The sequence below is a fragment of the Echinops telfairi genome, unplaced genomic scaffold, assembly GCF_000313985.2.
Source record: "Echinops telfairi isolate 266 unplaced genomic scaffold, ASM31398v2 ScPeMD7_3509;HRSCAF=4178, whole genome shotgun sequence".
Classification (NCBI taxonomy): domain Eukaryota; kingdom Metazoa; phylum Chordata; class Mammalia; order Afrosoricida; family Tenrecidae; genus Echinops; species Echinops telfairi.
The window spans coordinates 13432400-13453699 of NW_022107407.1; the positions used below are offsets into that span (position 1 = coordinate 13432400).

The 21300-nt window shown below is 39.9% G+C and overlaps 1 protein-coding gene across 1 annotated transcript in view; it reads left to right on the top strand.

Annotated features, from left to right (window-relative positions):
* The window catches only part of PXDN (peroxidasin), a 163222-nt gene that overhangs the window by 71449 nt on the left and 70473 nt on the right, over positions 1–21300 (top strand). Inside the window, exons 2-6 of the mRNA XM_004709832.2 lie at positions 5426–5497; positions 6899–6970; positions 12061–12132; positions 17265–17336; positions 17769–17840. Of these exons, the coding sequence (XP_004709889.1) occupies positions 5426–5497; positions 6899–6970; positions 12061–12132; positions 17265–17336; positions 17769–17840 (360 nt within the window). The remainder of the gene's footprint in view (positions 1–5425; positions 5498–6898; positions 6971–12060; positions 12133–17264; positions 17337–17768; positions 17841–21300) is intronic.

Here is a 21300-nt window from a genome sequence, read left to right on the forward strand (position 1 = left end):
TGTGCCAAAGTTCTCAAGTTGGTCCCAATTCCCTCATTGATGGCCCTAATCGTTTGGGGTTTAACTTCAAGGTCTGTGATCCACCTTGAGTTTATTCTTGTGCACGGAGTAAGATAAGGGTCTTGCCTCATTTTTCTGCAGGTGAATATCCATTATTTCCAGCACCACTTGTTAAAAAGGACCTCACCTTCCCATTTGATATTTTTGGGGCCCTTATCAAAGATCAGTTGTCTGTATGCTGATGCTTTCATTTCTGGGTTTTCAGTTCTTTTCCATTGTATCTGTCATTGTACCAATACCATGCGGTTTTGACAACTGTGGCTGTATAGTATGTGCTAAAGTCAGGTAAAGCAAGCCCTAGGGGAGGAAATTTTAAAGAAGTAGAGGGTAGTTAAGTGTTTCATCAGTGCTACAGGGTTCTTTAGAGAAATAAAACCAGTTCACTTATGATTATGTGTATATATAAGATGATAGGTTTATACAGTGAGAAGGAATATAGTCCACACAGCAGTACAGAGGGTTCAGTTCAACTCACTCCCATGGAACAGTAAATATACGGAAAGTCCTTCAATTCCCATGGGCTACTGTGTCCAAGGTCAAGGAAGCAGACAGCAGAGTCCTCCCTCAGGCAAGGCAGCAAACAGCAGGGTGGGTCACTAACAGTCACTAGTTAGCCAAGCAGGCCTGGGTGGGATATCAAACTAAAGCCATGCAAGGCAACAGGATCCACCAGCCTCAAACTCAAGTGCTGTATGCCCCAGCAACATGGTGAAGCAGGTCTCGAAAGAGCCTCAAACTCTAGCGACATGATCCATGGGTTGGCATGGCCTGCAGTGGTGTAGCTCACAGGTTGAGCAGAGAACTAGCTAAAGCAGCAGCATGCTCCATCACGCTCTATCACCAGAAAGCACGAGAGAGGGGCGGGCTTTGCAGATCCATTTATCAATTTGCTCTCCAGTCAAACTGCAACCTGATTAATCCCACATGTTCCTATTGGCCAGGTTAGCACAATAAACCCAACTATCAAACATCCGTTCCATGTGGCCGTTCCATGTGGCCCTTCTGTCCAATTGTCTTACAGGTGGGTTTTGGGTCTGCACTCCCATTCCCCAACCCCCTCAAACCATGGGTCCCTTCCTATCTCTTTGGGATTGTTTATCCTGCCTATCATATAGTTAGACACCAAAAGAGAAAAAGACCGTACAAATAGTTCCAAGCCTGTTATCCTGACCCAGAATAAATGGGTAGCTCTCTGTTAAATAGTGGGCAGGACCTATTAGAATTCATTAGTCCAATCCCCTTTTCTTTCAGAGTTCCTTCAGAGTAGTTAATTTCTAATCCGCCTTCATGTTTATTCCCCTTTTCTTCTGATGAGCCAATATGTAAATCCATGCAATGACTTTTTCATTTCAGCTATTAACTTTTCAGTTGTGGCATTTTAATTCCGTTCATTAAGAAAGATAAGCTCACTTTCTCTGCTAAGATAATTTTCTTGGAAAGGGAGGGTTCTTTCTTTTATGCTGTATAGAACAAGAGTCCAGTCTTTTTCTGGTTGTCTGGCTAATTAGAATGGGGAATTGTTATCAAAAATATCCTCTTCCTTTGAAATAAGAGCTGCTGTATACAAATATAATGAGGGACCCACATGTAACTTAAGATTTCTCTAGTAATTATGTTAAACAAATGAAAAAGAAACAACTTAAATGTATTTTGATATTGTCTTTAACTTGCTGAAAAGTTAATATTTAAATAAGAAGCAAGTATAAAAGTGGTTGATAATACATTTTAAATTCTGGTTTTGTTTTGTATGAAACTTGGAATCTAGTGTATTCATTACACTTCATAATTTATCCAGATCAGGATGGGTCACATTTCAATTGCCCGATTGACAAATGTCACTGGTGCCTGCTGGGCACCACAGCAGTAGCTACTCCGTCACCTCCATCACTTTCAGAGGTTTGGTCCACACATGTTTCAGACTGGGGTTGGCTTGGCCATGTAATTAGGGCGGACTGATAGCTCTCCCAGTAGTCAGCTTTGATTTTAATTTTAAATGACCAAGTCCATGAATCTTCAGCAGTCAGCTTTCTAGTTTCCAAAATGCCTGGCCTTATCTCCTCTTGGACGTGTCATTTCTGACCAGGAGCAGGGTGAACAAGGTGACTGTGTTGCAGACTCCTTACTCTGGAGGTGCAGAATCAGCTTCCTCTAGTGTCAGCCCAGGCTTGCCATTCAGATTCTACGTCTGAGATAAGAAAGCTTCCTGTTTGTTTTTGTTGACACGAAAGTCTTTTTCCCAGAGGCCACGAGTTGCCTCTGACTCACGGGGCCCGATGTGTGTCTGAGTAGAACTGTGCTCTGGCAGCATTTTCAAGGGGCGTTTCTTTGGAAGTAGATGACTTGGCCTTTCTTGGAGTAGACCTGAACCTCCAATTCGTAGCAGGACACATTAACTGGTTGCATCACCCAGGGGCTTCGGCTGAAGTCTTGCCTAGTTAAAAATGTCTCCTTACAATTACTAGAATGTTTCATCATTAAAAATCTTATCTGGGCTGACTTGCCTCCCCGCCCCTCTCCCCCCACCCCCTCAGTATTTGTTCTTCCATGCCTACCCTTTGCTTTGCAGTTTTTCATATTTCTTGTACCCTTTTTAAGTTGGGCTCTGTGAGATATTCTGAATAGGAAGTAAATTAAATTCTCATTTCTGTAAATCTGCACATGTCTGTGGGTGGGGAGTATGAAAAGTGTATTCATAGATAATTAGAAGCAAGCAATCCATGGTGGGAAGTTGTCGTTCGTAAGCACAGGTTGGTGACTACCTCAGGAACCGGGGGACCTGAAGCAGTGAAACCAGCGCTGGACTGTGTCACCGGCCATTTGGGGCACACTGGTGGAGCAGTTCTGTTCTGAGTTGGAATTGACTGAAGGATGAGAGTGGTTTTTGGGTAAGCTTAATACAGTTAATATTAAGGAACCAAGCAAGTATTTTTTAAGAAAAGTTTTAGTATGCTTGAATCATAATCAAGAACCCATTATATAAACCACTGTTCATAACAGTCAGCTTTTTATAAAAAAAATTTATAGGCATTCAGTGAATTCAATAAATGCATAATAAAATATCTTTTCAAGCTATTGATCAAATGGTTACTCAGGGTCCCTAATTAGACGGTGTGAGGATGGGTTGGACATTTTCATGTGATTTGATAAAGGAACCGGCCTTCCTGTTTCGTTTTCATAGTGGCTTTGATTCTTGTCTCCCTCCTAAATGTTTTCATTCATGTTGAGACGGGTCTTTAAGGTGTGTGCAAACACAGGTGTCTGTAAATCTTCACGTCCTACCGCTGCGTAAGTGACTTTTTTGACCTTGTGTCCGGACACCGGTCGTGTTTTCCACATGCTGCTGTGCTCTCGACCTTTTTGAGAGAGAAATCTAGAAGCAGCTGTGCATTTCTAGCCCTCCTGTGTCAACTCCAAAATTCAGTCTCTTGTGGACTGTTCAAATCATCCTCCACCTTCGAAATAAAAATCACTGCTTCACTGTGACAGGTTTAGTTGTATTTAAAGTGTTTGTTGGAATATCACGTAGCCTTGGTGGCCTGGTGGGTTACACCTGGGCTGCTCACAGCAAGGTCAACAGTTTGAACTCCCCAGCTGCTCAGAGGGAGCAACACGATGCTTCCGGTTCATCCTCAGAAACCTACTGCGGCCGTTCTGTATGAGGCTGAGTTGACTCAATGACAGCGAGTTTGGATTTTGGGGAAGTTGAAATGTTAGATTAAAAGCCATATGTTAAAAAGCCTTGTTTTTTTATGTTTCATATGCTTGATTAGCTTCTGAGGTATTCAGTCTAAACTTTCTCACTGAGATAACAGGTAGGGAATTGATCAAAGACTGAATTACAGCTCATCAAATTATTGGAGTAAAACCTAAAATGTTTATACAATTGTGCCCCTGGTTTGAATGTTGTGCTCCCTACTGGAAGATGTGCATCTGTAACCCGTGTTTATCATCATCAGACTTGTTGATAGGTGCTGCCAGTCTGTTCTTCGTAGCAGAATGAAACACTGCCCAGTTCTGGCCATTTTCACAACTCGCGCTGCATTTCAGTGCATTGTTGAAGCCATTGTGTCAGCCCTTCATGTGGCGGGTCCTTCTTGTGTTTGAGGACCCTCTGCTTCACGAGCGGGGTGTCCTTCTCGGGGGCTGGTCTCTTTTGAGAACATGTCCACATTACGTGAGATAATGTTTCGCCATACTCTTTTCTAAGGAGCTATCCTTCCTCCAAGATTGATTGGTTTGTTCTTCTGCAAGTTAATGGTATGTTCAGTATTCGTCACCAGCACCATAATTCAAAGGCGTCTTCAGTCTGCTCATTCATTGGCCAGCTTCTTCCAGATGGTGATTAAAAATGTCATGACTTGGGTCACCTTAAATCTCAAAGTGAACATCTTGACGACATTTTCGAGGGGTCCTACAATAGATTTCCCCAATGCAATCTATCCTGTAATTCCTTGACTGATATTTCCAGAGGGGTTTATTGTGGATCCAATAAAATAAAATCCTTGACTACTTCAATCTTTTTTATCAAGATATTGCATATTGGTGCAGTTGTGGGGGTTTTTATTTTCCTTATGGTAAGGTATAATCCAAACTGAAGATGGATTATATGGTAATGCTTCAGTGAGCAAATGTATTATTTGCATATTTCAGGTATTAAATTGTCTTTTCTAATTCTGATGCAGCATTCTTCTTTAAGTAGCCTAGCTTTCCGGATTATTTACTTAACACATGGATGGAATAAGTATCATAAAAGTATATAACCCTGACCCACACCTCACCTGATATAAAACACAGTAGGTCCTTGTTCTATTCAAACAACTGACACTTGTTTTATGTATGGGTTCTGCGTGAACACAATTAAGTATTTTGGAATTCTTATTTTTCAAGATGTTATCTGTAATTTATTATGATCCACATAGTTAAGTGCCATTGCATAGTCAATAAAACACAAGTAAACAGTTTAAACATCTTCCTGGAATTCTCTGGTTTCAGTCAAGATTCATCTGACTTTGTCAATGAAATCTCTCATTTAACAACCTCTTCTGGATCTACTTGAATTTATGATAGTTCATTGCCAATATACAGCTGCTAATCTACCCAAAAAACAAAAATCCAAGAAACAGAACAACTACAACAAAAGAGAACCATAGAATTAAAAACAAGCCCCCCAAAAGTGTTTAAATAAATTTCTAGAAAAATGATATTGTACTTATCAGATGCATTTTTAGCTCATTCATTCAGGAAGTGAACATAGTTTTTTAAATGCCTTGTTACAGTTATGAAACAGAATAAGTAAGACTAGCATGGAAGTAGCCATGATTGTAAATTTCTCTCCAGCATAAGTACATTTCTTGTTTCTTTACAGGGATCTTCGCTTTAACAGAATTAGGGAGATCCAACCTGGAGCATTCAGAGGTCTGAGGAACTTGAATACATTGTAAGTTGAAAAATTTGATAGAAACCTGTCGGGGAAAATATATTTATTTGCCATTATGTCATTTGCTCGGAGGTATATCTTGAATAGTAGGATCAATGTTTTTAAAAAAATTTATTTATTTATTTTTTTATTAAAACATTTTATTAGGGACTCATGCAACTTATCGCAATCCATACACACATCAATTAGGATCAACTTTTGCTTATCTGTATTGATTGGTCATGTTGGGAAAAGTAGAGACCAAGACAGAGACATGTTTATGCAAATGGGAACAAAAAGTACGAGTCAAACTGTGCTTGTTTGCAGCTTGTTCATTTTGTTCATCTCTCTGTCTCGTAGGACATCTTTTTACCTGTCCATTGTATTTTGGGTAGACTCCATAAAACCAGCCAAGTTTCCTCTTTTTTTCTTCTTCTAATTATCACATCTCTTTTGTCACTTGCTAGATCATGTTTGATTATAGCCACTCTTTCATGTCTTTAGTTGCAAGATTGAAGACAGTGCTTCTCCTGAATGCTCTGCGTATGTGTCAAACCTCTCGGAGTCCATTGTGTCTCAGGATTGGGACCTTCAGTGGTTCTCAACCTGTGGGTCGCGACCCCTTTGGGGGTCAAACGACCTTTCACAGAGGTCACCCGATTCATAACAGTAGCAAAATTAGTTATGAAGTAGCAAAAAAAATTTTATGGTTGGGAAGTCACCACAACATGAGGAACTGTATTAAAGGGCCCTGGCATTAGGAAGGTTGAGAACCACTGCCTTACAGGATTCAGAACTAAGAAACTGGCTTGGCCAGTGTTGGAATGGTTCTGTAGCAGACTTCAGGTGATTTTTGAATGACACATCGGAAAGCTCATTTCTCTTGGCACTCCTATTTCAGACAGTGAGTGATTGACATACAGGAAAGTACAAAGAATAGGAAGTGAGAACCATATACTAATTAACATTGCTCTCTGTGGGCAGAACACCGAATTGTCCTGCATGCCAGTTTCTTATCTGGGAAAGGGAAGGGCTCATTGAACTAGATGACGTACTCTTAATAACACATCTGACTAGACTGTTCTATAATCTTATGAGTGCCTGGAGATTTGCCTACTAAAATAGAAAATCTAGGGGCAAACAGGAGAAAGATTATATTCCTTTGTTTCGTAGAGACAAATATTCATTGTACTCAAAGGTTAAATAAAAAGTGAGGTGATATGGATAAACATTGTGTTTGAAAATGTGTAATTATGAAAGTTAAATACGTTTATCCCCTTTGTTGTGGTAACTTAGAATTTAAAGTCAGCTGTTGAAGAGCTTTGTAGCTTAATAATTCTGTGCTTGTTTCCGACTCTAGATGTGTTGTTTAATTACAGTTTGGATTTTCCCCCTTAATTTATATTGAAATTTTTTTCATAGGCTTCTCAACAATAATCAGATCAAGAGAATACCTAGTGGATCATTTGAAGACTTGGAAAATTTAAAATATCTGTAAGTTAATGATCAGTTCTTTAACACCAAAGCTTATGTGTTATATTTTCAAACTATCTGATCATTGAGCTAAATTATCTCATGAATGATTGTAAATTCATTTATATAAAGAGATTTTATTCTCAGGTGGGTGAAACTTTGGTTGGAATTGTTAAAATGAGTTTCCATCAGCACACCTTATGTGGTTTTTGTTATTTAGCTATTAAACTTTAAGTAAAATAGGTTGAATAAAATTAAATTGCATTGCTACTGAATATATTTTAAGAATAGGAATGACGATTCTTGAAGTGGAAGGTAGTAACGTATTTAGTTACTAATTTGAACAGCTTACATAGGCTTTGCAAAATATAAGCTTGCAACAGCCATTTTGATTACAGTATCATGGTATTGTTGGAGAAATATAAAGATGCAAATTTAAAATCCGATTGGTATGTCCCCCTGTACTTAATTCTAGAAATGTTCGTCTCCTTATGTGTAATTCCATTCCATTTTACTTTAGTATTAAAATTGATTTTGATTAGTTGCTTTATTATCATTAATATCATGTTTGCTGAAGTGAATTTTGAACTTTAAAAATTACCTCTTTACAAAATACTTGCTTTGTATTCTTGAAAGCAACTTATTTTATAATTGGAAAATAAGTAAAACATTCAGATTTAATTCTTGGTTCTGAAAAATCACAGACATGTGCTGTGTGCTTTCACAAGTTATTCTTAGTTTTAGGATGTAGAGAAAAGTTTCAGATATAGCTGTTTTTCATGAAGGTTTATATTATTGATTTTTTTTTTTTAGAAATTTGTATAATATGTGAACCTAAATAACATTGTTATATCGTTTTTTGTTTTCTTATTTTGAGCAGTCATATTGTTAATCCCAGCGTATCGTTTGCATCTATTTTAGATGTGTCAGTAGTTACTAACTACACAGTTATCGTTAAATCTATTGAAAATATTAGGTATAAATATTTTTCTCCACTATTTTTGACCCATTATGATAATTTTTAATCCCCTGTGAATATTATTAAACTTATTTTATTCATTTTGAAAATGAAGAATGGGTCTACTTTGAATTTTTTCGCCAAGTGAGTTTCAAAAGGGAGTTTTTGATGTTTTGGGAAAGCCTATTCAGTTAGCGGATAGCTAGCATTTATATTGTGAGCCACTTTTCCCAGTTACTTAAGAACAGCTTTGCAAATATTTTGATATTAAATAAGTTGTGATACTCATTTTTTCATTTAAGGAAATCTTTTTTAAATGACACTGTTTAAACCTTGACAACATACTCTTCAAGGGACTCTATTTCTAACCTTTTTTCTTTCTTTTGGTCGCACGGCAGTGCTGCCGCCCACCAGTGGTAGCTAACGCAGACTGTCCATGATGGAATGAGCAGCAGTAGGGCATTAGTTCAGGGAGGAGGTGGGCCACTCAGGAGAAAAAAATCAAGAAGGCAAGTATAGAGCCATAAAGAGAGGAGATAGAAATGGGACACGTTTATTATACTGTTTTGGAATTCCAGTTTTGTTCTGCAAATTCCTCAGCTTGCCTTGACCGAGTGCATTTTGATAAGCACTGCTTTAAGGGACTGCATAGTAGTGTGATTGAAATACTTAAGAATGCACCTGACTTGTGTCTCACCTTGTGTATCTAGTGTCTATTTGAGTGTCACATTGTATTTCCAGAAGTTGAATGCTCTTGTATTTCCTGTCACCTTATTTTCTTCTTGGTCAGGGCTTCAAAATATCATGGGAAAATGGTATTAAAAGTGAATATAATCTTTCCACGAGCTTTTGGAAGCCCTTTTTGGCAAGTCTAGAAGTCTTTGTAGTTGTGAAATTAACTCTTGAGATGAAACTCAGACTCAGAAGACCACGTCTGTGAAATAGAAATTAAATCTAGCTTATAATTAGAATAACCAGTCCTCAATTCTTAAGAATAAATCATGTCTTTATAATCAGCAAACCCTGGTGGCTCTGTCCGGTGTGCTGCAGGAGAGGAAGATGAGGCTGTCTGTTCTAATAATATTTACAGTCTCCTAGGGTTACTGTCAGTCAGAAACAACTCCATGGGGATGGGTTGGGCTTTTTATTTTCTTTGGAAGCATGTAGTTATCCATATTTGATTGACTTGTCTTATATCCTCTTTAAAATATTTTCTTATCTCTATTTTTAAAGTCCATTCAGTATGATGTTGATGTTAGTGCTGGTATTCAACTAGTCTTTTGTTTTCAATAAAAGAAATGGGCACAGAAATCTACGCCAAGATTTGCCTTTCATAGGAATATTGATAACAAACAATGCCTGAACAGGCACTGTGGTCAGACTGTATTCTTTACATCTATTCATTTTTTTAATCTTCTCAACCATTTTGGAAGATACTGCTATTTTTCTCCATTTTATAGAAGAAGAAAAAACAAAAATTAAAAATAACTTTAAGGCTCAAAGAGGTTACGTTTCTTATTCAAGACCACACAGCTAATCACTGACGGCTTGAAGACCCAGACCCATGCTCTCTGCCCAAGTTCACTGCCAAGGGATGTCTCTGGTATTTTCATGGGACTGTCACTGGCTAGGCAAACTTTGCTTTATGTTCAAGCTTGCAGTTTTTTATTAAGGGACAACCTTAACAAATTTATAGAGAAGTGAGCACCATTTAGATAGGTTGTAACAATTACAGATAGCAGAGTAGGTCTTTTTAAACTTGGCTCCTAAGAACATTACTACGTAATTAAGTCACATCAAACCACATTGTCCTTTTGAAAATGAAAGATGCAATACTATGAGCTTTAAGACACACACACACACACACACACACACACTATATTTAGCAAAATAAAATTTGGAAAACTAAACTTGGTGCCATCGAGTTGATGCTGACTCATCGCCATCCTATAAGACAGGGTAGAGCTGCTCTGTGATTTTTCTGAGCCTGTAACTGTATGCAGAGCAGAAAGCCCTTTTGGCCTGGGAGCAAATGGTGGTTCCCAACTGCCGAGTTTGTAGTTAGCAGCCCAATGCTAACCACAACACCATCAGACTCCTTTAGGTAGGTGAAAATTCATTCACTGAGTGAGTAACTGCAAAAACAGTTCTGAAAGGTGGGAAAAGTGTGGACTTTGATTTGTGAATCTACCTTGATCAAAGCTGAAGCAAGACCGATTGTAGGAGACATCAAAGGCACATATCTGTGTGTCAAGTTATCTTTTATTTTACATAAATTTTATTTACAAAATTCTTGGGATTCTCTGTTACTTTACTACTATCCTAAAAACCTCCATTATCAAGTCAGCCTCAGCTCCTAGTTCCCCTGCCTGACAGGAGAACGGCCCATAGGGTTTCTAAGACTGTGAACTTGAGGCATGAGCCCTGGTGGCGCAGTTGGGCTGGTAAGCACATGGTGAGCACTTTGAAACGGTCAGTTGTCCCACAGGAGAAAGAAGAGGCCTTTCACGCCCATAAAGAATGATAGTGTAGGAAACCCACAGGGGAAGTTCCACCCTGCCCTGTAGGCGGTTATGAGCTAGAATTGACTTGATAGCAGTGAGATTGGTTTTGTTTTAAAATCTTTATGGAGGCAGATAAGGACATTTTCACACAAGCAGCTGTTGAGTTGAACTGCAATTCAACCTATCAATTAACAGCTGGTACTTTAACCATTATTCTTTACTATTACTATAGGACTGTATATTAGAAGAAGAAGAAGAAGGTTTTGTGACACCACATGAAGTGTTCATGCCACTGACATGACATTTCACTGAGATACTGCCATCAAGTCAGTTTTGACTCACCATAGTCCTAGAGGACAGAGTAGAACTTGCCCCAGTGAGCTCCTGAGAGTGGAGATCTTTAGGAGAGTAGGAAGCCTCATCTTTCTCGAGCAAAGCTGCTGGTAGTTTTGAACTGCTGACCTTGTGGGCTGAAATACAGCCACGCTTGTTCATATGTTGCCTTTGGTGGTCTTCGTGCTACACACTAGTTGTAACAGACCGGATGATCCGTGGAGATGAAAATGCATCATTTCTGGAAACTTAGAGAACTAGTTTGCAAGCGCTTGGTCTTACCTTTCAAGGATGAAGACTTTCATATCATAGTTCCAATATTCTGAAGTATCACAATTCTACAAAGAACCATAAAACTATATACAGTGAGGCTGGCTTAATTTCAGCACCATTTCCCTTATAATAGAGTTTAAGAGTAGTAAGTTCTATATGTAGTTTTATCATTCTTTTTGGAATCACGATACTGCTGAATTGTACTTTGGTGTGAAAGTCTTCATCCTTGTCAGGTTAGATCGGGTGCTAAGCAATGTTTTTCTACAGCGTCACAAAGTAATGTATTTTAATTTCCATGAGTCACGTGGGTTCTGTCGTAATTACTCTGGCATTGAGCTCAAATGCAGCATCAGGCAACATAGACATGAGTAAGCACAGCTGTGCCTGTGTGAAATCTCATGATGGCACCGGAATCAGATTTCATATTATTTTCATGCATCACATAATATTATTCTTTCTTCGATATTTGTTAACAATTAAATGTAAAAACAGGCCATAAAAAACTAAGGTGTTGGGCTATATTATGTGATTCCTTGGTGTGCTACTGTTTCTATTTTATAGAAATAGGTTTCTGAGTCTATGAGTAATTCAAACAGCCATTTATTCTTTGTTATTCTGTGCTCCCTAAATGATTTATAAATATTTTAGAATCAGTTATAAAATCTTACATTCTGTGGATTCCCCCCTCCCTGTAATGAACGTTTTCCACAAGTTTATAGGTAAATGATTGTGTTATTCAGGTTTTGAAGCAAATGTGCTGTCAGTAATTCATAAGCCATAGAGTCAAATCAGTAAATTAGCTGAAGGACAGGTTTCATCACTCTCAGTTTGGACCATTCACTTTTAATCCACCTGAGACTTCCTTAGAAGGAAAAGGGAGCCTCTGTAAGAAGACTCTTACTCACTCTGTAATGTTTTGTTTGTACCCTAATACAGTCATTAATTTGGAAACTGTCTCCATGTGTCAACTTGATTCTTCTTTTCCATCTGAAGTTATTAGCTCTTGTTTGTGTGCTAATACTCCCTCCTGTTTCTTGTTTCAGCTATTTGTACAAGAATGAAATCCAGTCAATTGACAGGCAAGCATTTAAGGGACTTGCCTCTCTAGAGCAACTGTAAGTGCCCTTTCTCTTCTGCGCTTCAGCTTCTGTAGTGTCACCTGCCTGTTTGCCTCTCAGAAGGAACAATGAACCGTGCTAGCTGCTTGCATGATGCATGACTGCTCAGTGGGATGTAGGTAGCTAGACCCAGTAGTATGTGCGTGGAGATGACAGAAACAGGAATCGACTTGTCAGTCACCTGTCTATCCAGCCATCCGTCCGTGCGACCATCTGTTTATCCACTCATTGGATTTGCGCCATACAGCAAATCGTGTGCTACGTGTCACGACACGAAGAAGAGCAAGTCGGACGAACCATCTTGACAGCATTTACTGAATGAGAGACACAGACATGGCAGCACAGGAAAGTGGGAAACTATCCCAGCAGTAGAAAGAGCAAGCAAAGGAGGATGAGGACATGGGTTCCATTGTAAACCGGAGGTTCCCAAACGCTATTTGGCCTACCACCGCTTTTTCAGTGGGGGAGAGGATTTTATTTATTTTATATATATATATAAAATTTCTTCTTTTGGCTTCATGAATCATGCTTTGCAATGAAGTCAGCATGGTGATTTCTCAGTGCTATTGAAAGTTTTTGAGTTTTATTTTTTTCAAGTTTCAATCCCTGCGCCCCCGCCCCCGCTCCCAAGCACTGGGTTTTTTTGCTTGACCTGGTGGCGTAGAGGGTGATTATCAGCTGAGCTGCTAACCGAAGACTCGGCAGTTTGGAGTCACCAGCTTCTCTGTGAGAGAAAGATGAAGCCTTCTATTCCTGTCAAGATTTCTCCCCGCTGCGGAGTTGATTCTTTCTGCTGTGTTTTGTTTTAACTAGTTCATTCCTTTGTTTTTGCCTGTGGAGTTGATTCTGAGTCACAGCGGCCCCACAGCCAGAGTGGACTCCCCCTGTTTTCCGAGACCGTAAATCTGTGCTGGAGTAGAAGCTCCATCTTTCTTCTGTGAGTGGCTGGTGGCTCCTACCCGCTCTCCTTGTAGTGAGCAGCCCCTCAGGTAACTCACTAAGCGGCCCACGGGGCTGTGGATGGCAGGCAGTTTGCTTGACCAGCTATAGTTACTAAATTAGCTAAGGGGTTTTCAGTTATCATTCAGTTTTACAAAATGGATGGAGAGTGACTGAAGTTTGTTAGGCTGCACCATGACTTTCTTTTGCTAAACTTATTTCTCTACATGGTTCATTGGCTGATTGGACACAGCCATATTTTCAAAGGCAGATCTGGGGGGAGAACTCACTTTGAAACAATTTGCTTAAAAGTACACACAATACTTATATTTACAAATCAGTATTTAATCCAAGTAAAACCTTTTCTTTGCGTATTCTACATGGCGTAAACTACATCTGAGACGTTGTATTGAAGGTGGGATATGGAGGTATGCATTGTGCTGGTAACTGCACTTTGCTTTTCAAACCCACCAGCTACTCTCTGGGAGAGAGGGGGCTTTTTGTGGATACATAAAGATTTACAGCAGGGGTCCTCAAACTGTGGTCCCGCGGGCCACGTGTGGCCCTCCGAGGACATTTATCCAGCCTTCCAGGTGTTTTTGCCTCGTTTGTTTTTTTACTTCAAAATAAGGTATGTGCAGTGTGCATAGGAATTTGTTCATAGTTTTTTTTTTTTTTTTAAACTATAGTCCGGCCCTCCAACGGGTCTTAGGGGCAGTGAACTGGTCCCATGTTTAAAAAGTTTGAGGACCCCTGGTTTACAGTCTTGGAAACCCAAAGGGGCAGTTGCTGTGAGGGTGAGTCCACTGGATGGCAGTGAGTTTCGTGGGGAGCTTAACGTAGGAGTAGGATTCCTGATGACACTGTGGCAAAAGTGTAGTTCCGCAGTTCAAACGCACCAGCCAGAATGTGCTAGAAAGAAGGGACAGTCTCATTCCTTAAAAGTCACAGCCTTGGAAACTTGTGGGGCAGTTTTTTTCTGCCCTAGAGCATTGCTTTGATTGGCATCAACTCGATAGGAGGAGGTTTGGGTTTATTTTCAGAGCCCTGAGCCGGACGGCAACTGCAAGCAAGACCCGCAGTTTGAAGCCACGAGCTGGTCCTCGTGAGAAAGATGGGGCTTGAACCCCATCGGGCCAGTTCTACTCTCTCTTGTAAAGTCGCTGAGTCAGAACGGACTCGTGGCCGTAATTTTGGTTTTCGTTTTTGTGTCTAAAGGAGTAATAGAGTTTTTTGCTTTCGGGAAAATGAAACAAAAAGAATATTTAGATCATAGCAAGAACACATGAATCAGGGAGAGTTTTCAAAGGATCACTTGCATACAATAAGTTTTTAATAGAAAATAAGGCAAGTCGATGACAACCATGAGCTACAACAATGACTGTCTGGTGATGGTTACCTAACGTTGTGAGGAGATAAATTGAACATTATTTTTAGGGAAGGAATGGGAAGTGTCTTAGGAGAAAATGGAAGCGGAGAGAATACCATATATGAAAAATATTTTGACTCTAGAGATTTTAATGAATATAGGGAGAGCAATTTGAGTGGTCTGTTTGGCTGCCTTTGAAACCTCCGAATAGATTAGTTAGGAATCTCAGCTATTGATACCTTTGTTTCATTCAATCAACACTGTTGACTATCTGAGGGAAATAAAGGGGACGATTAGGACATGTTCTTTCATCTTTAAAGAGTGTACCCTGTAGAGAGGAGATAACCGTGTCAACAGTGGCTTCAGGTTATCACTGACTTGTGTTCAAAGTGCTGAGCACAGCAGGGAGGGCACAGTTCCGGATCTGCTTGGACTCCGTCCCACTGCATCGAACAAGCGCATTCTAGTCACCCAGGATGAGATTGATACCCAGAGTCTCTCTGTAGTGATGTAGGGTAATGTGCTGACAAGCCAGTCTGAGAATAAGGAATCTGCGTCACAGAGGAAAAGGCAATGTGGCAGAGGCCACATCCAAAGAGGCAATGAGGCATGCGCCGTGGGCCAGCTCCCTGGGGTCTGTCTACATGAGCAGCCCTGTGGGGACACTGTCAGGTATCAGAAAACGTGCTTAACCGGAATCAGGAGACAGGGATGTGACGTCAGCAATGACGTAAGTGTTCTTGGGGATGAGAACAGTCACTTTAGCCCTTGTTTCTTCAACTGTCCAGGCAGAGGGTTAGATGAAGTAGTGCCCAGGGCTCCTTGAGCTCTGGCTCATGATTCTTACTCATGGTGACCTAATGTAGCTCAGAACGAAACGTGCCCAGCCCTGTACTATCCTGACAGTCTCGAGTTCCAGACCTTTATTGCAACTGTTGTGTCCCTTCCTCTCAAGGTGGGTTACCCTCACCCTGGTTGTCCCTCTCCATCACCAGACACCATCTCTTCTACCAGTGATGGTTGCCTTTGATATCATGTCCGAAGTAAGTAGGTCAGACAGCGTTCTATTGTGATCCATGATGTCTTTATAGACGAATTTTCAGATGTAGGCTACCAGACCTTTCTTCCTAGAGTCTGTTTTAATATGAAAACTCCTTAGGAGAAGCCTCAAGAAACCCTACGGTTCTAGAAATCCCTGACAGTAATTTTTCCTAAGTGCTTTTGAACATGGAATGCTTAAGTCGTACCTACTTCATCTTTTCCCTGATCCAACTTTTGCTGTGAGTGCCAAGTGAAAACATTATTACAGCAGATAACCATCAAATGATGACTCTCCCATAGTCTTCCTCTTTTTTTCCTAATTCCCTTGGTTGGTTTCTTATTCTTCAAAACTCAGGACTCTTCACATGTCCGAGCAGGACTAAAAGGATCTCCTCTGTGAATCACGTTTAGATAGATAGATACTGTGTCTGTCTGTTTGATAAGTCTATTTTGCAGGAAATGAGGGACCATGATTTCTATATCAGCATATTATTTAGCAAGTAGGAGATGTTCCATAGTGTTTTTAATTTTTTTCCCTCCTCCTTCTGAATATTGGCTACAGTAACAACTGATTTTGCAGTCCCTTCCTCTTCTTGCTGAATGTCACCCATTCGGCCATGTCTGTCCTCGTATAGTTGGCGAGTAATGAGCATATGAGGGAAAGAAGTAGGAAAGGCATGTTCAAAACAATAAGCACGTCTGGTAGGGCGCTCTGCATCTTTCAGCTGCACAGAAACCCAAGAAAGGACCACAGGTTTATTTTGACTATTGATCAGCTGTAGAAAAGGAGCCACTTATGAAACAGGATAGGTATTCAAGCCATGGAAGTTTCCTGATCTTGAGTTAAAGTAAATTTCAGAATGATAATGAAAATCTCTATAAGACTGATTTTCTTTTTTTTGGATTTATGAGAAAGGTGGTAACTTCCAATATTTTAATTGTTATTTTCGTTGGTCCCCAGGACCTCTAAAAGAATTCGTGCTTATTTTCAGTGATGAGCGAGTAGATAGCTGTATTGTGGAAAGATGGTTCATACTGCGGAGGCACTGGCTTGGTGGTTTAAGAACCCCAAGTAGAAGGATGATTTCATCACATTTTACTTAAGGGAGAGATGAGAGGGGAGAGAAGAAAACCCTGCCAATTTTCAAAGTGAGGGACCACTTGAGGAAATCAACTTTCAGGAACTTGGAAGAAATTAGGTATGCCACATTGTGGCATCTTAGGAAACATCTTAAATGAAAAGAATGAGAATCTGGATTTTTATGAAATTAAAGACCATGTAACTAAACATATTGTCTTAACTTTGTATTGTTTTCTTTATTGTTCCAGCAGTTATTTAGTTAGATAACAATATGCTTAAGGGTAAATTAAACAGGTTGATTTTTTTTCCTTCAAATGAATATACTAGTTAAAATAGTGGTGATATTTGTATATTTGCATATTCAGTATAATTAATATTATGTTGATTTTTTAAAAAGTGATAGGATCATATATTTTTAAAGAAAGCAAAATAGGCCTGGGAGCATCATCATTAAGACAGTGTGTAGATCTATATTTTATACTGGTTATTTATGAGCACACATGACCAACGTTTGTTTTATCTTCTTATTTTAATGTTTTATCTGCTTCCCGTGCAGTGGAGGAAATATAGAGTTATCTGTTGGCATCTGAATTGAAAAATATTTAGAAAAAATAAATATGTATCTGAAAAAATAATCAAAATAGTTTTAAATTATGTTTTTTTTTCTTTTGTTCCTCTTTTTTATAAACACTTTTCTAGATACCTGCACTTTAATCAGATAGAAACTTTGGACCCAGAATCATTCCAATATCTACCAAAGCTTGAAAGACTGTGAGTTGCATTTTATTCTCTACATTTTCACCTAAAGAACATGATGTTTATGGGGTTTGCTCACTTTGTCTTCTAGAATTTAGGTCTGTATCTATTCAAATCCCTAAAAAAACCTTTTCTGATATAGAATCTATGTTCCTAGTGTAATTAGCAGTCTGGCAACTGGGCCCATAACTTTCTCTAATTGGGAAATTGGTAGTAAAATGGGGGAGGGGTGGCTACAGTTTTTGCTTTGAGTAATTACCATTGTTTTCACATTCATTTGTATTAAATAATTGTAATCACAGAAATATAGAGAAATAACAATATATTTGACTTTTATTTTATTTTTGCCATATCTTATGTATCCAATATATCCATTTGACTTTTTATATTTTTTCCTACATGGTTGAGAAATATTGTAAAAACTGGATTTGTTATCTCTTTAAACAGATTTTTACATAACAACCGAATCACACATTTAGTTCCAGGAACATTTAATCATTTGGAATCCATGAAAAGATTGTAAGTATAATGCCTTTTACGCTACTTGTTCAGCAAAGCCTGATTTCTCTTTGTCATCCATATGCCTGGTCTCTTTTGTTGGGGATTTTGAAGTGCTTTGAACAACCAGAAGATGTATTATGGCAGAGTGCAAACATGTGGAGGATGGATTAAGTCCGTTAGAAATAAAACAGAATTCAGAGATGACTCAGATAATGTGGTAATGAAATAATCCTTTAATTGGTACTATGAGATCAGTTTTGAAAATTGAGAGATTTTTTTAAAAACTTAAATCATTTTATTGTGGGCTCATCCAGCTCTTAACACAATCCATCCATCCATTGTGTCAAGCACATTTGTGCATATGTTGCCATCATCATTCTCAAAACATGTTCTTTCATTTGAGCCCTTGTTATCAGCTAATTTTCTCCCCTTTCCCACTTCCCTCCCTCATAAACCCTTAATAATTTATAAATTTTTTTCATGTCTTAATCCAACTGTTGTCTCCCTTCACCCACTTTCTATTGTCCATCCCCCTGGGAGGGGGTTACATGTAGATCATTGTGATCGGTTCCCCTTCTCTCCCCCACCTTCCCCTTACCCTCTTGGTATTGTTACTCTCATTATTGGTCATAAGGGGTTTATCTGTCCTGGATTCCAGCTATTATCTGTACCTGTGTACATGCTCTGGTCTAACCGGATTTGTAAGGTAGAATTGGGATCATGATTGTGGGGGGGCAGGAAGCATTAAAAAACTACAGGAAAGTTGTATGTTTCATCAGTGCTAAAATGCACCGTAACTGGCTCATCTGAGAAGGGTTTCTTAAAACCATGAATAAAGTTGTTTAATTTTCATCACAGTGGTGCATAATTTCCTAGTGGAAATAAAATCAGTCTAGAAAGAATCACTAAACTGTATCCTATTCCTTTTAATTTAGTTGTAAATACAACTAAGTCCATCGAATGGAAGCAAGAGACCCAAACTGCTGCCCTCGAGGTGATTCACTCATCCCACCTTGCAGGCCAGAGCAGAGCTGCCCGTCTACGGTTTCTAAGGCTGTGATTTTTGTGGAAGCAAATGGCCTCAACTGTCTTCTCTGAGGGGGCTGCTTGTGGTTTCTAACCCTGACCTTTTGGTTAGCAGCCAAGCTCTTTAGCCGGCTCTGCCCTGGACTCCTGTAAATGGCCTGGAGTCTGTCTTGTCTTTAAAAACTCATGGCCATCACGTCCACTCTGACTCACTGTGACTCTATAGGCCAGTCGGACTGCCCTGGCGGATTCTGAAGCGCAGTCTTTACAAGAATAGACAGCTCATCTTTCCACTATGGGTCCGCTGGTGGTTTCAAACTGCTGACCTTGGCAGTTAGTTACCCATTAGATTGCAGGGCTCCTTCCAGTATTGAAAGACCTCCAAAATATAATTGTCCTTCAGATCAAGTAATTTCTTAATCTAAACTCAATATAGGCTAGCACTCGGCCCTGGAGAGACCCACTGAGTTGGAATTGACTCGATGACAGTGGGTCTTGATAGTTGTTTGAGCTCTTTTCTTGTGTCCTCCTCCTTAATCATTGAAGGTCATTACTCTCCTTCAGAGGGCTGCTTGTTGTTGTTGTTGTTGTTGTTAATATTATTGATAGAATTCCCACACAGTATTCTGTGGGTCGCCATCTTTACAGAAGCAGAGTGACATCTTTCTCCTGGTTGCATTTGAACTGCCAATCCTTCCATTAGCAGCCTCGTGCTTAACTTTTGTGCTACCAAGGCTCCTTTTCTGAGCCCTAGAATTCAGGAAATAAATAGAAAGTTATAAAAAAAAACAAACCTGGATCCAGTAGTAAGGTTTTCTTTATTTAGTGAAATGTGGCAAAAGCTTTCAAAACTTTCTTTTTTCCCTTTAAGGTAAAGAAACCATGCACCAAATAAAAACTACATTCTAAGTGAGAAGACATAATTGTTTCCAAATTTAATAAGTTGGGGGAGAGTAGTAAAGTAATTGTCAGGTAAAACCTTCAGAATAATCAAGTAGGATTCAGGACAGATCAAAGAACCCAAACCGGTTGCCATGGGGTTCCGTAGGACTCACGGAGACTGTGTGTTACGGAGTCAACGCTGCTGGCAGCATGGGGTTTCTTGGTTGTAATCTTTTTTTTTTTTAATCATTTTACTGGGGGCTCGTACAACCCTTTTCACAATCCATGCATACATCCATTGTGTCAAGCACATTTGTACATTTGTTGCCATCAGCATTCTCAAAACATTTGCTTTCTGCTTGAGCCCTTAGTCTCAGCTCCTCATTTTCCCCCTCCCTCCCCACTCGCCCCTCCCTCATGAACCCTTGATAATTTATAAATTATTATTTTGTCATATCTTACACTGTTCGACGTCTCTCTTCACCCACTTTTCTGTGTCCATCCCCCAGGGAGGAGGTTATATGTAGATCCTTGTGATTGGTTCCCCCTTTCCACCCCACCCTCCCTGTGTCGCCACTCTCAGCACTGGTCCTGAAGGGATCATCTGCCCTGGATTCCCTGTGTTTGCAGTTGCTATCCGTACCAGTGTACATCCTCTGGTCTAGCCAGATTTGTAAGGTAGAATTGGGATAATGATAGTGGGGAGAGGAAGCATTTAGGAACTAGAGGAAAGTTGTATGTTTCACCGTTGCTACACTGCACCCTGACTGGCTCGTCTCCGCACCGAGACCCTTCTGTAAGGGGATGTCCAGTTGCCTACAGATGGGTCTTGGTTTCCCAATCTGCACTCCCCCTCATTCACAATGATTTGATTTTTTTGTTCTTTGATGCCTGATACCTGATCCCTTCGACACTTCGTGATCACACAGGCTGGGGTACTTCTTCCATGTGGGCTTTCTTGCTTCTTGGCTGTAATCTTAAGGGAAATAGAGCATCAGGCTTCTTTGTCCTGCCACCACTGGGTGAACTTGAACTACCACCCTTCCTGTGAGTGTCCAGCACTAAGAGTTTTCGCCACTCAGGGTCCATTCAGACACATAAGCCACCCACTGTAGGGTTCCCAGTCGAGACTATCCATCTTTCGGGGAGCAGCTAACTTCGTCTTTCTCCTGCAGAGCATCTGATGGGTTTGAAATGCTAACCTTTCCACCAGTAGTCACTTACCTGACAGTGCCAACAGGGTTCCTCCTTAGAGCAAACCAACACCCAAACTCACAGGGTAGAACTGCCCCTGTGGCTTTCCAAAATGGTAACTCGTTACAGGAGTAGAAAGCCCTCTCTTGGAGCAGCTGTTGGTTTTGAACGGCTGATCTTTCAGTTAGCAGACCAGTGTGTAACCATTACGCCACCATGGTTCCTATTGCATCCAATGGACTAATGGAAATTATTTAACTTTGGTGATCTCCATTCACTCCTCCTCACCATGCATAGTGCTCAAACTATAAAACCTAAATTAGCAATTAAGCTTTTGTCGGTAGAGTGGAGTGTGCCTGGGTTGCGCCTGGTCGAG